The 18032-nt window shown below is 56.1% G+C and overlaps 1 protein-coding gene across 1 annotated transcript; it reads left to right on the top strand.

Annotated features, from left to right (window-relative positions):
* The first annotated feature begins 10977 nt into the window (after positions 1 to 10977).
* Positions 10978 to 17550, top strand: Ctu1 (cytosolic thiouridylase subunit 1). The gene is made up of 3 exons (XM_076839073.2): positions 10978 to 11039; positions 13547 to 14071; positions 16949 to 17550. Exons 2-3 carry the CDS (start codon positions 13564 to 13566, stop codon positions 17473 to 17475), a joined length of 1035 nt encoding a protein of 344 aa, XP_076695188.2. The 5' UTR covers positions 10978 to 11039; positions 13547 to 13563; the 3' UTR covers positions 17476 to 17550.
* Positions 17551 to 18032: the final 482 nt, after the last annotated feature.

Raw genomic sequence — 18032 nt, forward strand, 5'->3', positions numbered from 1 at the left:
GTCGGCCGGGGCTGCAGGGCCACAGGGGAAGTCTGCCCCCAGAGCTCCTCTCTGAGGAACTAAGAGCCCACAGGAGGAGGCCCACGGGAAGGGGACAGAGGGGACGGTGGCCTCTTAGAGGAGGAGCTGAAGCCAGTCTCTGCCAGGGTGGCCTCTGCCCTTGGAGACCAGCCCCCACCACCACATCCAGCCTGCAGCCCTGAGGACAGAGAGGACAGGGACCTCCCTGAGTCACCCGTCTCCTCCCTCCCTGTTGACGTCCTTCCTCTTGGGAGACTTTTCTGCAATGTCACTCAATGGGCTTCCTCTAACCAGAGCCCTGAGTGACCCCAGGGCCACAGACGATTGTAGAGTCAGGATCAAGGGAGGCCACTGGGGTGAGCAGGCCACCTCTCCTCCCTCCCTCAGCAGCCACACAGGGTGACACCCTCTCTGCACACCAGACCTGGACACTGTCCCAAAGAAATCTACACCTTGGGGACAGACACTAAGTCCTCAGGCACCTGGGCCACACTGGGGTCTACCGGGCAGCATGGAGGGCTGCTCCCGCCCTGACTGGACTTTGGTCTCAGGGGACTGTGCAGAGGAGACACAGGGCTGGGTTCTCTATGGTAAAACACCAAGGACACAGAGGGACCCGGCTGTCAGGTGGCCTGAGGGACAGAGACCCAGGCTGAGGCCTCATGAGGGGGGACTGGCCAGGAAGACAGTGGGAAGGGAAGAGGCAGATTTTAAAAGGGGCAAAACGTCCCCTCAATCACCAGCCACCAGGACGGACTCCTTCACGGCCATGCCCTCTGCTGCCCGGTCACTCCAGAGCATGTGGACCAGGGGCCTCCAGAGCTGGTTGGCTCTGCCCCCAGGAGACCCAGGGAACAGAAGGGACAGAGCACGAAATGCCAGTGTGGACGTCCACCCTGGGGTGGCCAGGATTTCCTGTGAGCAGCAGCATGCGCCTGAGTACAGTGATCTGCAGCTGGGGCAGGTCGTGGGGGTCCTGGGAGGGGAGCCCTGTGACTCGTGTGGGTTTTCCTTGAAACCTTTTTCTGGGGAGGGGAAAGATGTGTCATGTGGGTAAATGACATCTCCACCTGGGGCTGGGGCTGTAGCTCAGTGGTAAAGCGCTTGCCTTCCGTGTGTGAGGCAGTGGGTGTGATCCTCAGCACAAAATGAAAATAAATAAAGATATTGTGTGTCCATCTACAGCTAAAAAAAAAATAACAAAAAAATCTCTATGATTGAGGGCCAAATGAGTGTCCTCCAAGACAGGCCGCAGAGCACCCCGGGCCGCCCTTGTCCTGGTCCCCGTGGCCACCCCTGCTCCCCTCGGGCAGCCCTGGCCTTCCTCTGCAGCTCTCCATCTGAGCTCACCCCCTGCAACACCATGGCTTCCTCTGAGACTCTGTGCACACAGGAAGTTGGGTTGTGTTCGTCCACTCAGCCCCATGGACCTGTCCATTCCATGGTATCCCCAGAACCAGCTCCCAAAACCTGGGGTGGGGTCGTGCCCTGTGATGGCTGGGGGGGAGGGGTGGGGTTCCACATGCAGCCCCCCTGACCACCCCCTGCATTGCCAGCTGCAGTCCCACCTGCAGCCCTCCTAGGCCCCCCGCTGCCCAGACACCCTCCCAGCAGGAGCAACTGCAGAGCCCAGTGGGCAGAAGGGCTGCTCAGGACCCTCTGTTTTCCATAGTCTCCAATTTGCAAAGAAAAACAGCAGAACAGGAAGGAGAGACCTGGGGAGGCCACAGAGAATCTGCATGTAAGAGAGGAACTTCTGAGAGAGCTGGAGAAGCCTCTTGTTCCACTTCCCCAATTTAGAAGAAGACCCCCAGGTCAGAGTGGTGAGTGCTGTGGGCTGAATACTGTGTCCCTCCAAAATTCACATGTTGACATCCTAACTGCTAAGGGAGGGTCACAGGAGGTGGGGACTTTGGGAAGTGATTGGTCCCTGATGAATGAGATTAGTGTCCCTTACAGAGAGACCCAAGGGAGCTCCTTTGCCCTTCTGCCACAGGAGGACACCAGGAGGAGGCAGGGTCGAGGAGGACACTGGCCTCCCCAGACATGGGGTCTGCCAGCCCCTGGGCTGTGGGCTTCCAGCCTCCAGAACTGTGAGGAGCAAATCTCTGCTGTTCACAAGCCCCCAGGTGATGGCATCTACCCACAGCCCAAGGACTCAGAAAGACAGTGGGTCCCCTCTCTTGCCTCTTGTCTGGGGCAGCGACCTCATCAAACAATGTCCACCAGGGCTGACTGGGCTGGGGAGGAGAAGTCCCGTCAGATGGGGAGGGAAGGACTGTCAATTCTGTCCAGGGGACAAGGAGAAGCTGCGTTCATGCCACAGCCAGGTGGTGCCCATTCACACTGGGCCCTGAGGTCTACAGCTGAGGGGGGAAGAGGACATGTCCAGTGGTTTCCTTGAGGGACAGCAATGTCTGGTTGGGGACACACAAGTCCCCAGACAAAGCAGGTGCCACAGGGCAGATGGCTGAGATGGGCAGGCCCAGCTGGGGGTAGGGGGGGATCTTGCTCTTCTGGAGAGGGAGGTGAACTCTCAGGGGACACAGGCAGAGGGACATGGTGGGGACGTCAGGCAGACCTGCGGGGCATGGGTTACCCAGGGGACGCTGAGACAAAAGCCATTCCTGGCTGAATTCCCCACACCTCTGAAGCCCCCTCTGCTGAAGTCCTCAGCCAGCAGTGAGTCTGTGCTCCGTCTGTGTCCACTCCCACTCTGCCCAGCAGGGAAAAGGGCGCTGCTCAGAGTGGGCGCTGCCTCTGCTCAGGACTGGCTCTGGCTTGGGGATGGGAGGCCATGGGCTGCTGTCCGTGGTGCTATGAGAGTGGGTTCTGACCCAGGAGATGCCCACAGCTCTGTGGTAGCCTGACCAAGAGTCTGCAGTCAGGGGTCAGCATGTCAGGTGTGCCAGGGAGAGCCCAGGTCCACCTGGAAGGGGACACTCAGGAGGGGACAGATCTCTGCTTCTGTCCTGTCCACCCTCAGGAATGCCCTATGGACCACGCCAGGCTGCTGGCTCTGTCCCCATTTCACCCTCCCTACACCCCTGACTGAGAGGGGGGATTGTCCTTGGCAGGGGGACGGGGCAGCTGGTGTGCAGGTGGGTGAGCAGCTGTGGGAAAGAGTCTCCAGACACCACCCAGACACCACCCACAGAACAAGGGGTTCCTCGGTCACTAGAGGGTTATCCCCATTCCCACAGCCCCTCCTCTTGGGGTGAATGGAGCCCAGGGCTGCTCTGGCCCATAGAAGGTGGAGGCTGAGAAGTTCTGAGACTGAGGAGGTCAGGCAGCCTTCACCCACCCATGCATCCCTGGGCACCTGGGCATCCTGGGCCCTCTGCTGCACAGAGACCCACGTGGAGGAGCACCAAGATGTCACATGTCCCACCCTGACAGAGGCCACCATCTCAGTGCAGCTGCCTGAGAGAGCCCAGGGCCAACCACCAGCCACAGTGCCCAGCCAGGGTCCCGACAACCCACAGCAAGGGACGTACAATCCCATGAGTCCTGGGGCTGATGGGCAGCAGTACCTGCCTGGAACAGCAGGCCACAGGGCACAGCTGAGGGAGAAGGAGGGATGCAGTGGGCTGCTCTTCTGCTCACTGCTCTGAGAGGACTGCTCTCAGCTGGCCAGGAGGAGCCCTGTGTGGAGACCCTCTGGAGGTCTCCACTCGGTCAGCCTGGCCAGGCCGGAACTGCATTCCCAGAATCCTTTGCTCTACATGCTCCAGGCTAAAGTGGACCCAGGACCAGGTGAAGGAGAAGCAGCCACAGGGCTGGGAGGGTCAGGAAGCCTGGGCTATTACAGGGACGGGTCACAGGTCATCAGGATCTGTTGGTCATCTCACTGGTGTGACGCAATGGCTCCTAACTTCCAGGCCAGAGGGAGGGTCCTGGGGACAGCCACTGGGAGCAGGGGTCACTGAGTGCTGGGGCAAGCACTGGTGGCCCAAGTGGACCCAAGTGGCCGAGACTGAAATGGACAGCAACATGCAAACAACCAGGGAAAATGTCGTCCCTGATGTCAAGACAGTGACCTAGGACCTCTGACCTGACCTCTAGGGTCCTATTCACAGTGCCCCATCCTCCCAGGAAAGAGGGAAGGATGAGGCCCATCTCAGGACTCAGTACTCTCAGAATCCCCAGTGCCTAGGTAGGTGTGTGTGTGTGTGTGTGTGTGTGTGTGTGTGTGTGTCAGAGAGAGAGGGGGGGGGAGGCGGGGGAGAGAGCCAGGCAGACACTACAGAGTCAGGCTCTTCTCTGATGCTATAATGAAGCAGCTGAGTCTGGTGATTTATAAAGAGCAGAAGTTCATTTGCCTCATGGCTCTGGAGGCTCCACATGAAGAGCATGGAGCCCCATCTTCTCCCCTGGGGGGCTCCCTGCTGTGTCATAACATGGCAGAGGGCACCACAGGGTGGGGTGGGGCAAGGACGCCAGCCCAGGTCTCTTCTGACAAAGCCACGAATGCCATCAGGGGTCCCCACCCCCAGGAACTCATCTAATCCTCCTCAACTCCCAAAGGTCCCTCCTCCTGTGGCTTTGGGACCACATTTCCCCATGTGGACTTTGGGGGACACATCCAGCCACAGCAGGTGACATACAGATACAAAGCAAGTAGGAGCCGGTCTGCATGATACCAGGTATTGTCTTGGACGGGATTCCTGTCCCCAAACGTCCCATGACCCCATTCACATCTGTAACCTGAGAACCCTGGGGTGGCTGTGCCCACTGTAGGTGACACAGAGGCAGACCAGGCAGACCATTAAAGCCACAGATTTATGGGGGACAACAAATCTAGAATGCAGCAGAGCCTCAGGGTGAGGTAAGGACAGTACAGTGTTACCAAGGGAACCTTCAGGTGGCAGAGGACAGTCCCCCGGGATTCCCACCAGCATCTCTCCTCAGAGCCCTTGGTGCTGAGGTCCCTGCCCTGCAGCCCCCCCCAGGCCCCTCCCAAGCTCAGCGTGTGACTCCTGAGAGGACTTCAGCAGAGCTCCTGAGTTGGTCACGGGCTGATCAAGGTGTCGTGGGACAGGAGCCGACCTGCAGGGGAACAAGGATTTCCCATCTCTGACCCCAGCCTTCCCCACGTGAGCTTGGGCTCCTGGCCCTGCCATGGGGTGGCGGGGACCCCCCCTTTCCTTCTTACTTGGAACGTCACTGAAGGTGGTGGTGCCGGGGAGAGCAGGTCTGGGACGAGATGCAAGTTCCTGCTCAGGTTGGGGGTGCAGCCATGGATGCTGCCCCCTCCGTCTACAGCCAGAGTCGGGACAGAAGGTGGAGTCTGGGGTCCCTCTCCTACGTCTGTCCCCAGGAACCAGGCACTCAGTGACCCAAACCTGAACTCTCCCTGGGGTCCCCACTGCTCTCAGGGTCCTGGAGCCCTGGCCCCACTCCTAGGAGACATCCAGCTGGACAGTTCCTCCACTCACCCAGCCCCAGAACACAGCGTGCATGGTGCCTGATGTCACTTCCCAGGTACAGAGCGAGGACCTGGAAATGGCTGCCAGCACCCTGCTCTTTCTGACCTGTGGTCAGCCTTCTTCTTCCAACCTAACCCTGACCCCATCTGTCTGGAGGCACATGGAGGTGGCTCAGGACACAGTGAAACTGTCCTCCCAAGACAGGGACCTGGGGAGTCCAGGCCATGGGGGGTGGTGCTGTCCAAGGTGCTGAGCAGCGATGGTGGGGCCTGGGCTTAAAACCCACCCAGCTCTGCAGAGGACTCAGGGCCCACGGGAGGGGACCCAGCTCAGACCAGGAGAGTGGGCGGGAAGGTCTGGCCTGTCTGACAGGAAGGATCTGGGAACAAGCAGACCTCGCCCATGGGCTGGGATCTGGAAAGCTGCCGTCCCCTTCCTGGTCCATCTTGGACTCTCCTGTTGTCCCTGCTCTTTTAGGAACACTGAGTCTCCAGGAAACCCCATGGGGCCTAAGATTGAAAATCCCAAACCTGAAGAGAGAAGGATTCAGGGAGATGGGCCATGGGCACAGAGGGGGACAACTGAGTGACAAGGACTCATGGGTGAGGGGCCATCTATTCCAGAGATTGATCATCATAATACCAAGAAGTGGGGTCACTCTTCCTTAGGACAGTCTTCCAGCAGGTTCTTTAAAAGGTGCTTCTCACCAGACTTTGCTGGTGCAGTTTATGCTAATTCAACAGTTTCAGTGGATCCAGGAGAGACCAGATGACTTCCCCTTTCCTGAGTGTTGACTGTGCTCTGTGACAGCCCTCCTACAGGTACAGTCTATGACACCACCAGAGCCGGTCCTGCTCCCCAGAGCCAGCAGCCCTGGTCATCCTGGCGCACTTCTGTCTTCACAGTCTGGGCATTTCTTCTCTCTGTCGTCTGGAGCCTCTTAGAGATGTGGTCTGTGTCTTCTATTGTCTCTTTCTTGGTAAGTATCCAGCTTTCCTCGTGTCCTCCTGGTTTTGAAGAAGCGTGCTGCACATGACTGACCTCTCATGGGAGGCTGGGAATTCATGGTCTCCACCAACTCCTTAGTAAGGTGCAATGACCTCATGACTTCTGCATGCCATTTTCCAGGTCTTTCTCACTTGGCAACGGGAGGACTTTCTAGAACAAATATCAGCACACCTCAAACCTCCATTAGACCTTGTCAGTACCCACCCCCATCATTTTCTCCTCAACAGCATCCATCAGCCCATCGCCCACCTGAGCAAAGAGGACACCAGACGCCATCTTCCTGGATCCATGTCCCCAGAGGCCCAGGGAAGAGCTGGGGAAAGTAACCAAAGCTGGTTTCCGTTAAAGGTTAGGACAATGGCTTTGTGCCAAAGAGGACTGGCTTTCCTTCAGTGTCACTGCCTTCCCGTCACCTCCTTTCTGAACTTCCTCAAAGAAGGAAGAGAGAAATCAGAGCTGTGGGTCTGAGTGTGGGTTCCCCCTTACTATGTTCTCCTCTGGGAAAAGCTAAATGCTCCAGATTTAGGTGCTGACACGTTGATCATGGTGACAGTCTTGAGTCCTTCCTGGGAAAGGAAGACCTCTGAGCTCGCCCACACCTTAAAGAAGAGGGGGGCAACCTGCTGGGGAGGGCGGTCCCCCGGGAGTCTGTGTTGGGCTCGTCTTGCTGGGTCACCTGAAACCCAAAACATTGACTTCTCTACCCATGTTCACAGGCTGTGCCTGCAAGGAGCACCCCTGGGAATGAGACAATGTCTCCCCAGGACACGGAGCAGGCTCATCCTGCTTCCCAGAAACCACTAGGTTCTCCAGCTGGTCTGCTTTGCTTCCTGGGGGATCTCACTAAGCCAGAAGTTTCTCTGAGCTTGTTCTACCAGTAAAACTAACCAAGTCACTCTGAGAGCCACCAAATACCTGATCCCTGTTATACACTCACCATCTGGCAGGACAGAACAGGGGACACTGAAACTGTCACTAAAGACAGAAAGGCAGACAGGAAAATGCTGCGGTCAGAACCAAGACCTGAGATGAGAAGTTTCTGTAAACAGTAGCACCATTTTTCTAAATTACAAAAGCACTTATTGGGAGGATGTATCCAACACCATCCTTGCTGTGGAAACTAGATAAAAACACCTTCAGCCAGCATCGAATATTGGGCAAAGACTTGCCCTGGAAACGGGCAGTGAGGACTGGATGCCTGGGGTGGGCACAGGCAGATAAAGGAGATGGGCTGTTAAGGGTTTGTCCCCTCCAGAACCAGGCTGCACATGACAGTGTTCACAAATGGGTCATGCAAGGCAGAGACTTACTAATGACCCCAGAGGTACCCAGGCACAGTGACACTGAAGGAAGAGGAGGGAACTAGGCTGAGCAGGGCTCAAGTGTCAGCTAAAGACTTGCATAGGGTGAGAGCAAGGGAGGGACGGGCCCTTCTTAAAGAACCCCGAAGGGACGATATGAAAGACCCATGTGGGAGAGACGGGGAGACAGGGCTGAGGAGGAGATCAGCATGAAGCTGAGAAGAAGAGGAAGTGAATACAACCGACCAGGAGTGGAGGCCACAGGGGTGTTGGCAGCGGAAGTGAGTCACCTTCAGGAAGGGACATTCGCAAGACTCGAGTTATGGGGTGTGATGGGTGAGAGAGACCCCAGGGACTCCTAGGGTCGTCACTGGGGAGTGGTGGCAGCTCCATCACCAAGAAGGAAAAGGAGCTCCTCTGAGGCTCCCTGCAGACGGGACAGGACAGAAAGGAGTGAGAGCCACCGGGGGCCATGAGGGAGAAGGGAGGCCAGGCAGGTGTGGGAGACTCAGAGAAGGCTCCTGGGGGGAGGAGCAGGACAAGGCCAGAGGTGGACAAGAGCCTCCGGACAGGGCTTCCAAGGAAGGAGTGGGCAGCAGCTGGAGGATGAGAGGAGCTGTCTCATCTCTGTCCTCACGTCCCCAGAGGTCCTGATACGGAGCCATAAATTGTCAACGTCCGTGCTCAGAGTCACTGTTCAGGCTTCCTCAGGTTGGAGCCCAGCACCTAGGACGGCCTAAAGTTACCTTGATGGCACGAGAGGACCAAAGTCTCCCAGGAGCAGGGCCTCGCAGCCCTGGACTAAAAGCTGGGGGGTCACCAACAGCCGGAGCACAGACCTGATGAGAGAGACTGGAAATCCCTCAGTTGTAGCATACCCACAGGTGGCACCTGGACCAGCCACTAGACGTGGACTCTGCCACCCAGACTCCAGGTTACAACCAGCCTATTTCCCCATCTACTGGGTCATTTAAATTCCTTCACGACTGGCCAGATGGGGAGCTTTGAGCTCTCCTCCTCATCATCATCATCTGCCGTCATGCAATAAAGTTATTTTGCATACACTGGTGCCACAGCATTGGCCTTTCTGCACACTGGGCACCGTCCCTCACTCAGTGACAGTCCCAACTCTGCTCTTAGTTTGGTGGCATGTCATGCCCTACCACTGCCCTCTCACCAGAATATGCCATTAGCCAGTCTCTGTGAAGCGTCTAGAGAAGAAAGTTCTGGTACAAGAAGCATGGTTCTGAGGAAGGAATTGGTGGCTGATGTGCCACCAGCTCCCCAACAGTTACCAGAATCCAGACACAAGTCACCCACAGCTCTGACCACCAGCACCACCCGCCATCCCATTTCCTCTGCAAAAAGAAGCAATGTGGGATAAGACAGTGCTCCCTGGCCACACTGACTCTGGGGATTTCACCTAATGGGAGAACCCAAGGACTCCAAGGTTGCAGAGGGATGGACACTGGGCCACATGGACTCCTTGGATGCAGGAATATAAGGGAGACTGGTGTCCATGGGAATGGAGGAGGGAAACTTCTAGAGGGCTCTGGCATGCTGCAGGTCAGACTCCTGGGGTGGCCACACTCTGAGGACCACAGCACATGAATGGTGTATAGGTCAGGACAAATGCCACAAGATTCAATGGATCTTAAAAATATTTCCAATTTCATGGTTTCTCTGGGTCCGAAATCAGAGTGCAGCTTATTAAGTCCTGTAGCATAAGGTCTTTCAAAGGCCATGATTCCAACAGATGCTATAATCATTTGAAGGAGAAGTAGTCCCAGGACAACTCTCGAGGTTGGGGAAAGGAGTCAGGTCCTGAAGCTGCTGGGTGGAGGACCAGTCAGAGGCACTGATTTATTTATGACAGCAGACACGCGTTCAAGACTGAATGCAGGCCATCGTGGGGGTGAGAAGCTTCTGGAGTAAAAAATACATGTTCAAGGGAGAACATGGGCCATCTCCAGAGGGAAACAGCAACACCTTGGTCTGGGATGTCCATATTTACACAGGGACAGTAGTTAGGGGCTGGACTAGAGGGGAGCAGGCTGTTTCTCTGGCCCTTGTGCACTGCTCTCGAGTCCATCTTTGCAGACAGGGCAGGGGCTGAGACCTGAGTTGGTGGCTTAGGAGGGCTTGTTTGGCATTCCAATGGCTCATGGGAGCTTCTCTTTTGAGACTCACTATACCTTTACTTTTCTGCATCCCCAAGTTCCTCCCTCAGGGCCAGTGCAGAGGCCACCCTCAGAAATGTAGGTGACACTGCATGGACCAAAGTCCACAGGGCCACAGAAAGACGCAGGGACGGGCCAGACCACTGTCCCCTCTACCAGGCATGAGTTGCTTCAGTGACCCTACAGAGAGCAAGGCATGTTGAGGTGGAGGTGGGCAGGGCTCCAGCACAGTCTGAGGAAGATGGCTTTATCGTGATGGCACTGGGGAGCCCTGCCAGGTCCTCACAGGGAGAGACACTCGTCCATCTGGGAACTCTGAGGGAAGACTCAGGTTCTGACGGAGATTCGAGAAAGGGGAGCCAAGGAAGCCTTTGGGCCCCTCAGGTTTGGGTCTCCAACATCTTGGGATCCCATCAAGACCTGCCCCACCCACCCGTCCTCCACCCTGAGCTCCACCCCAGGTCCAGAGGGTAGTCGTTTTACTGTGCAAGGTCTGCTGGGGGGGGGGGGGCTCAATTGCACCCACCATCGCAACTCTCTCTCCACATTCACCTATGCACACGCACCACTATCCCCGCCCCAACACAGGCCCACTCTGTCCCCGTCCTCGAGACTCCGCCCCGCGTAGGCGCGTTCTGCCCCGAAAGTCCCCAGCCTCTGCACCCCCTTCACTCCCTCCCCGCAACCACCTCAAAGGGTGCAAATCGTAAGTTCTATAATTCCTGTAGCCTATAGTGTCGCACAAAACCAAGAAATCAGGACAAAGCTGTTTCGCCTCAAGGGGATCCACCGGCAACAACCTTCTGCCGCAGCGACACCACAGACCACGGCGTTGCGCCCGAGCGCAGGCGCACAGGAGAAGCCGAGCAGTGCATTATGGGAATGTTAGGCAGAGCGGAAGCCGGGACTGCAGGGGTTGGTGGAAAACGTTAGTAGAGCGGCACCAGAGCCACAGGCTCCTGGGCAGACTGTTGCATTCTGGGAGTCCTATTTCCTCAATACCATGCATGGCCTTGTGGGAGTTGTAGTCTCGGAGCCACTTCCGCACCGGGCTTAGCGTGGTAGGCGCGCGGCACTTCCAGACGTGGCGTTCTGCACTGGTGAGTGTTCCTCCCGCGGCGGCGAGGCACGCCAGCCCCACCTCCGTGTTGCGGTGCCGTGGGAGGGTTCAGGGTCTCTCTCTAGGTGTGACACTTGCCTCCGCGGTTTCTAATGCCTGACTGCCAGGCCGCCCCGTCCCTCTTGTCAGGATAAGGCTTTCTTCCTGCCCCTGCCCCAGCTGGGTCCGACCGAAGGCCCCTCCTGTGCCCTGGAAGCTGTGCCGATCAGGATGGCACACTACCCGCCCTTCTGACCAGGCTGCATTTCGGAGGCATCCCTGGGCTCTGTGGTCTGTCTGGTCACCCTTGCTGTGCCCTCATCCCACAGATATTTTCTGAGCCCCAGCCCCAGGCAGTCCTCCGTCATGTCTCACAGCCTTCTCAGTGGCCTCCTGTTTCTGCCTCTGCCCCTTACACTCTTCCTCGCACCAGCCAAAGGAATCCTTTTAAGACCTGTCACATCACATCCCTGAATAAAACTAAGACTCCACATCCTGGTTTATGAGGCTCTGCCAACTCACACAGCCTCATCTCCTGCCAGGGTCTCTCTCCCTCAGAATGTGCACACCCCTCCCCACCGGGAATGGGTGACCGTGGATTTACAGGGTGAGAGATGAGTCCAGGGTGACAGAAAGGCTGGAAGATGTCTGCTCTCAGGAGACAGAGAACCCCTCCTAGGACAGAACAGGTGGTTTGGGGCACTTAGGGGCTGAGGGTCTGAAAAGTGCACCAGTGGCCATTTGCAGGCCCAGTGTGGGTAGACATCTGGGTATTTAAATCGTATTCAGAGCCCCTCACAAGGAGAGTGGGAGGAAGGGTGCGGTCAGGACCTGTGGACAAGAAGAGGACTCCCCAAAAGAAACTTGGCAGGAGGAGCAAGTCCAGATTGTCCAAACCAGGGGAGAAAAGATTTCAGCTGTGACACTTGCCCGATGGTCACAACACATGAGTCCTGAGGGCTGCTAAGTGGGTTCAGAGACAGGGAAAAGAATTCTGGGCAGAGGGGGGCATGTTCCTGACACCCTTGAGAGTAGAGGCCAGAGTGACTGAAGGAGAGTGGGAGGAGGTGAGGTTAGAGAAAGGGAGCCACATGGGGTAGGGTCTCATAGGCCATCAGCATTGGCTAGCGTGAGATGAGATCCACGGAAAGACACTGAGAAGGTACTGGGAAGGTTTCCACCAGATATTATGTGAAGAACAGCATGTGCAGAGGAAGGGAGTCCAGGAGAGAGATGGCCCAGGCCAAGGTCCCAGCTAGGGAGACGGTGAGAAACATGTGGCTTCTGACTCTGTCCTGAAACTATAGTCATGCAGGATTTGCCGTATTTTGTTTGGATATCTGGTTTTGTAGTTCAAGGATGTGCCCCTGGTGCATATGAAGAAAAGGTCAGGACTTGACTTCACCGCTTTGAGCCACCAACAGGGAGAGTGACAAGAAGTGGTGAGAGAAAGCGCAGTGCAGATCTCAGATTCTGTCCTGAGCAACTGAAAGGGTGGAGCTGCCCTTTACTAAAGGAGAAGCCGCTTTTCGTTAAAGGAATCCAGGATTTAGGGTTTGAGATGCCTACTTGATATCTGAGTGGCACTTGTCCCTGTCCTCATGGTACAGAGAGTAAATATACAATCACAATCTAATTCTGAACATTCTGGTACATCCTAGAAGCAGCCTGAATGGTGAGAAGGCTACTGAGTAGTCCAAGCTGGAGACCAGGGTGGTTTATGAGGGGACTGAGCCTCTTGAGATTTTTGGGTTCTCCAGGCAAGAGAAGTGTGACTGGAGGGCTGGGGTCTTGGCTGGGTGGGGATGGATGATGCAGGAAAGGGGAGAACAGAGAGGGTCCTAGTGGGGGCTGATCCATGTCTCTGTGAGGCCACAGAAGCTTGTGCACTTAAAACAGGTGCAACCCCAGCTGGTCCCCACAGAGGTGCCATCCATGCTGCCCCTGTCTCTAGAGGAGGTGATCAGGACCCATTCCTGGAGGCGGTATCCTGTCCCCAGTAGTGAAATCCAATTGGTCTTTCAGGTTTATCTACCTTCCCTCCAACGCAGCTGCAGGCCCTGACCTTCCTCTGTCCTTGTGAGTCCTGCACCTCCTCCCAGACACTCTGAGCAGCCCTGGAGGGCCAGCCAGGTCGATTATCTCCACCGTGCCCCTCTGATCAGGGCTGTAACAGGGGAGACTCTGCAACTGGTCCTGAAAGGCACCCCATCCCTCCAGAAGGGACACAACCTAATTCTGAGTATAACCTGTCTCTCTCTTTCCCCCTGAAACCACCTCCTTTGGCCCCTTTCTCTTCTTGGTGCATATTGAGTGCAATTCCAGAACCCTTACCAGAGGCAATGGTCTCCCTTAGCTGGGAACTCAAGTGTAACTCTCCTGTCCCCAGCTCTGGAAGAAGTTCCCTCCTTGTGCACCTGTGCCTAGTCCATCCCAAGCATGGACGCTGTCCAGGCAGCCCCCCACCATCCAGACTCCACACGTAACCCATTTCTCTCTCCCTTCCAGGAGAAGCCAACTCCGCGATGCCCGCCCCAACGTGCGCCTCCTGCCACACGGCTCGGGCAAACCTCCGGCGCCCGCGCTCGGGGCAGGCGCTGTGTGGTGCCTGCTTCTGCAATGCCTTCGAGGCCGAGGTGCTGCACACGGTGCTTGCTGGCCGCCTGCTACCACGCGGCGCTGTGGTGGCCGTGGGTGCCTCGGGTGGCAAAGACTCCACCGTGCTCGCGCATGTCCTGCGCGCACTGGCACCCCAGCTGGACATCTCACTGCACCTTGTGGCCGTGGATGAGGGTATCGGCGGCTACCGGGATGCGGCGCTGGCAGCTGTTAGGCACCAGGCAGCGCGCTGGGAGCTGCCACTCACTGTCGTGGCCTACGAAGACCTCTTTGGGGGCTGGACAATGGATGCGGTGGCCCGCAGTACAGCTGGCTCTGGCCGCAGCCGCTCCTGCTGCACCTTCTGCGGGGTCCTGCGTCGCCGAGCACTGGAGGAAGGGGCACGCCTTGTGGGAGCCACACATATCGTGACAGGTGAGCGCAGGCGCTAAACAAATGGTGTGGTGTGGCTGTGTGAGAAGGCGCTGGGAGGGAACCAGGGCGCATGCCCAAGGAGTGGGAAAGGAGACCCTGCGCTTAATCTAAGGGGAGGAGCCAAGTAAGGATGCGTGTTATGCGCATGCTCCGGTTTGGGGCAGGGTATGAAAATATTTGGGTTTTAGCCACCATCTTGGCCTACACAGCTTGGCAAAGGAGTGGGTACAGAAGTTAGTTTCTGGAGATGAGATCTTTGGCTCTTTACTTTTTTGGCGGGGAGCGGGTACCAAGGATTGAACTCAGGCGCACTTGACCACGAGCCACATCTCCAGCCCTATTTTTTGTATTTTATTTAGAGACAGGGTCTACACTGAGTTGTTTAGCACCTCGCTTTTTGCTGAGACTGGCTTTAAACTCGCGATCCTCCTATCTCAGCCTCCTGGAGCCTCTGGAATTACAGGCATGCGCTACCACGTCTGGCTCTTTACTTATTTTTAATTGTTTCTAACATTCTTGGTCTCTCATGGTCCACCTCTCCATCCCTCACTGCCTTGAAAAGTATTTCCGTCCCTTAACGCCTTTTCTTTGTGACCTCTCTTCTCTTCCTGGACTGTTTCAGTCCCTCTCTCATGCACTCCTTCAAGGCACAGCTGCTGAGTTTGTACTACACAGCAGATCCAAATCGTAGCCACAGCAAACTCCTTAACCTCTCTGTATTTGCTTTCTCATCCCTAAGACAGGAGTATCAGTGGTACCTAATTCATGGGTTGGCTTAACAATTAGATGAGTTAATAGGAGTAGACAATCATAAAAGTCACTGAAGGAGATTACATGACCCATGTGTGCAGGGGACTTAGGACCTGGAGGGAGAGAGTCAGGGAAGTCTCTTGAGATCTGAAGGCTCCAGGTAAAGAGGTGAAGGGGTCAGGGAGTGTGGAGATGTTGTTCCAGGCAGAGGAAACCATCTGTGGAGGCCAATTTGAGATTCTCCCAAGAAGTCCAGTGTGACTGAAGCCCAGAGAGCGAGGGGAGGGGAGATGGAGATGGGGAAAGTCAGACCCTGGCCTCTGGACAATGAGGAAGCAAGAGGAAGTGATGTGGCTTAGAGGAGCTCACCCTGGATTGGCAAGGAAGGGGCATGGCCAGCCAAGGGGGTCAGTAGGAGGAAGGCAGCTTCAGCCATCTACTGAGAGAAGATGGCCATGGGAAACAGGAAGGGATCTCTCTTCTCCCACCGTGCCAGGGATGCACTCAGACATACAGCTTCGACCCCTAGTGTGTCCCTGGATCTATCTCTCTTAGCTCTCAGCGGGAAAGGGGAAGAGTAATCCTTTCTACATAAGAGTGGTGTGTAAGGAAGAATGAGAAGTTGCCTTAAAATTAATTTATTAGAATCTCTCATTAATTGTGCTTGTAAAAATGTGAAGGCTTCCAGAAAAAAATCCCTCACTTGTAAGGTGATTTTTTTTTTTTTTTTTTGCCTTTTGTTTATACACTCTATTTTCTTTTTTTTATTATTTATTTTTTAGTTTTCGGCAGATATACACTCTATTTTCAAAGGCATTTTATAATAATTATTGTAATTACTGAGCTCTTAAGTGGGTTTGTAATGACAAGATGTGGAGCAAGTCCAGCCTCCCGTGAGTAATGTGGTTTCCAACTTTAAGTCAACAGACTTACAGACAGTGAACATATATAGCCAGATGTAGTCTCCAGGAGCAAAGACAACTGTTGTCAAGGTCATGGGTCTTGGCAGGTCTTTGGAAAATAACTATTACTGCAAACAAAATTAGAGCAAAGTTCTTGGTGGGTTTCACCACGTGGACCAAGCATGGTTGACACTTGGGGGCAGGTAACTGCTGTTTGGGGCCGTCCTGACAGCATCCCAACTTCCGTCCACTACATGCTAGTACTCCTCCAGCCCAAATCATGACAACTAGAAGTGTTGCTAATGTTCCTGGGATGGGTGGGGTGCAGAATCACCCCTGGTTGAGAACCACTGATAAAATCTTAAACATAACTAGGCAAGATGCAGAATAGGCACAGATTTAGTTCCCATTTTATAGTAAGTGGTATGTGAACATTTCTGTCTGGTGTTTCTAAAGATAAACACTGCAATCACATTGCCAAAGGCACTGTGTCAAAAACTATTAGTTTCCTGTTGCTGCTGTGACAAATGATGACAAATTCCAAGGCAAATACACAGTTATTATCCTGCAATTCAGGAGGTTAGAGGGCCACAGCTGTTATCAAGGTGCTCCATCTTCACAGCCAGCAGAGACAGAGTCCTCAGAGTGTCATTCTGACCCTGTTCCTGTCCTCACATCTGCTATTCTGGCTCTTCTGCCTCCCTCTTGCACTTTAAGGACCTTGGTGATCACGTGGAGCCCACCTGGATAATCCTGTTATCAACACCCCAGTTCATCCTGTAACTTCAATTCCCCTTTGCCCGTCACCAAACAAGCACAGGTTCACATAGACCCCTGGGGCATGGGGGCAAGGGGAGCCTGCCCACCAAACAGTGCCCTGAGAATCTCCGTTAAATGGCACTTTGACTTGTTTGAATTGTTTTTGGATTATTTTTAACTAAGACTAATAAGGCTTTTGCTGCAAAGCGCCGAAGCTCCCCATGTGACTCCCCATGTGAAAGGGCAGCTGGCTCCGGTCTGATGTGCAGCAGGAGATGGCCAACGTGGGCTTCCCAGCCTCGCTCCAGGAAGCTTGTGTGTGTTTCTTGCTGTGCCCACTCCGCCTCCGCCTGGGTGCCCACCCTCCTGCCCTACCTCTCCCTGGTTCCTGCCTCCCCGCGGGTCCCCAGGGTTCTGTGGCCCTCGTGTGCCCTGCCGCCCACCTCACCTGTGCTCTCTCCCACAGGACATAACGCGGACGACATGGCAGAGACCGTGCTCATGAACTTCCTGCGGGGTGACGCGGGGCGGCTTGCCCGGGGCGGCGGACTGGGGTCCCCCGGTGAGGGGGGCGCGTTGCCGCGCTGCCGGCCACTGCAGCTGGCGTCGCAGAAGGAGGTGGTGCTGTACGCACACTTCCGCCGCCTGCACTACTTCTCCGAGGAGTGCGTCTACGCGCCCGAGGCCTTCCGTGGCCACGCTCGCGACCTGCTCAAGCTCCTGGAGGCCGCGCGGCCGTCGGCTGTGCTGGACCTGGTGCACTCTGCGGAGCGCCTGGCGCTGGCCCCGACCGCGAGGCCCCCGCGCCCCAGCGCCTGCTCCCGCTGCGGGGCGCTGGCCAGCCGCGCGCTCTGCCAGGCCTGCGCGCTCCTGGACGGCCTGAACCGCGGCCTGCCCCGCCTGGCCATAGGCAAAGGTCGCCGGGAGCTGGAAGAGGAGGCACCACGGGGTGGGCGGAGCGTCCCCGCTACCGATTCACTCACGGCCTTCTAGCCGCTCCAGGTCCCTCTGGGACCTGGCACCCGGGCGGGCGGGGCTCCCTGTAAATAACACTGTGAATAAACTCAGAGCTGCCTGTCCCTGGCCGTCCACAGGGGACTTAGAGGGGACAAGGACCCAGGAACCCAGTAGAAGCTGCACCCCCAGAGGCCTGGGGCCAAGGGAGTGGGGGAGCAGCCTGCGTTCGGAGCCACTGGGGGTCCGGGGACTGTGTGCTGAGCTCCTTTGTGGGCTCTGGCGAGCTCTGATGGCCCTCCGCCTCTGAGAGCGCCATGCAGTGAGATGAGCAAAGTCAAGTGAAGTCACCAAGAGGATGCCCCTCCCTTCCAGCACTGTCCCCTCCTTCCATCCACGCCTCCACGCCTAGGCGCCGCAAATGGCCCAAGGTTACCCAGCTAGAAGAGTCCTCATCAGGCCCCTCCAGGGTTCTCCGAGATTGAAGAAGCCCCCTCCCTGCCCTGTCTTGGTGAGAAGGGGTAGGTGGGCCGCCCCAACCTTGAGCGACAAATCTCCCAATTCTTCTGAAAACGGAAACTACCCACTTCGTCCCC

Source organism: Callospermophilus lateralis, chromosome 18 (assembly GCF_048772815.1).
Source record: "Callospermophilus lateralis isolate mCalLat2 chromosome 18, mCalLat2.hap1, whole genome shotgun sequence".
Classification (NCBI taxonomy): Eukaryota; Metazoa; Chordata; class Mammalia; order Rodentia; family Sciuridae; genus Callospermophilus; species Callospermophilus lateralis.

Excerpts from the sequence above, each read along its gene's own strand:
- Ctu1 (XM_076839073.2), top strand. The coding sequence starts at position 13,564 with ATGCCCGCCCCAACGTGCGCCTCCTGCCACACGGCTCGGGCAAACCTC. Across the intron at positions 14,072-16,948 it reads AGCCACACATATCGTGACAG|GACATAACGCGGACGACATG; the intron begins GTGAGCGCAGGC and ends TCTCTCCCACAG.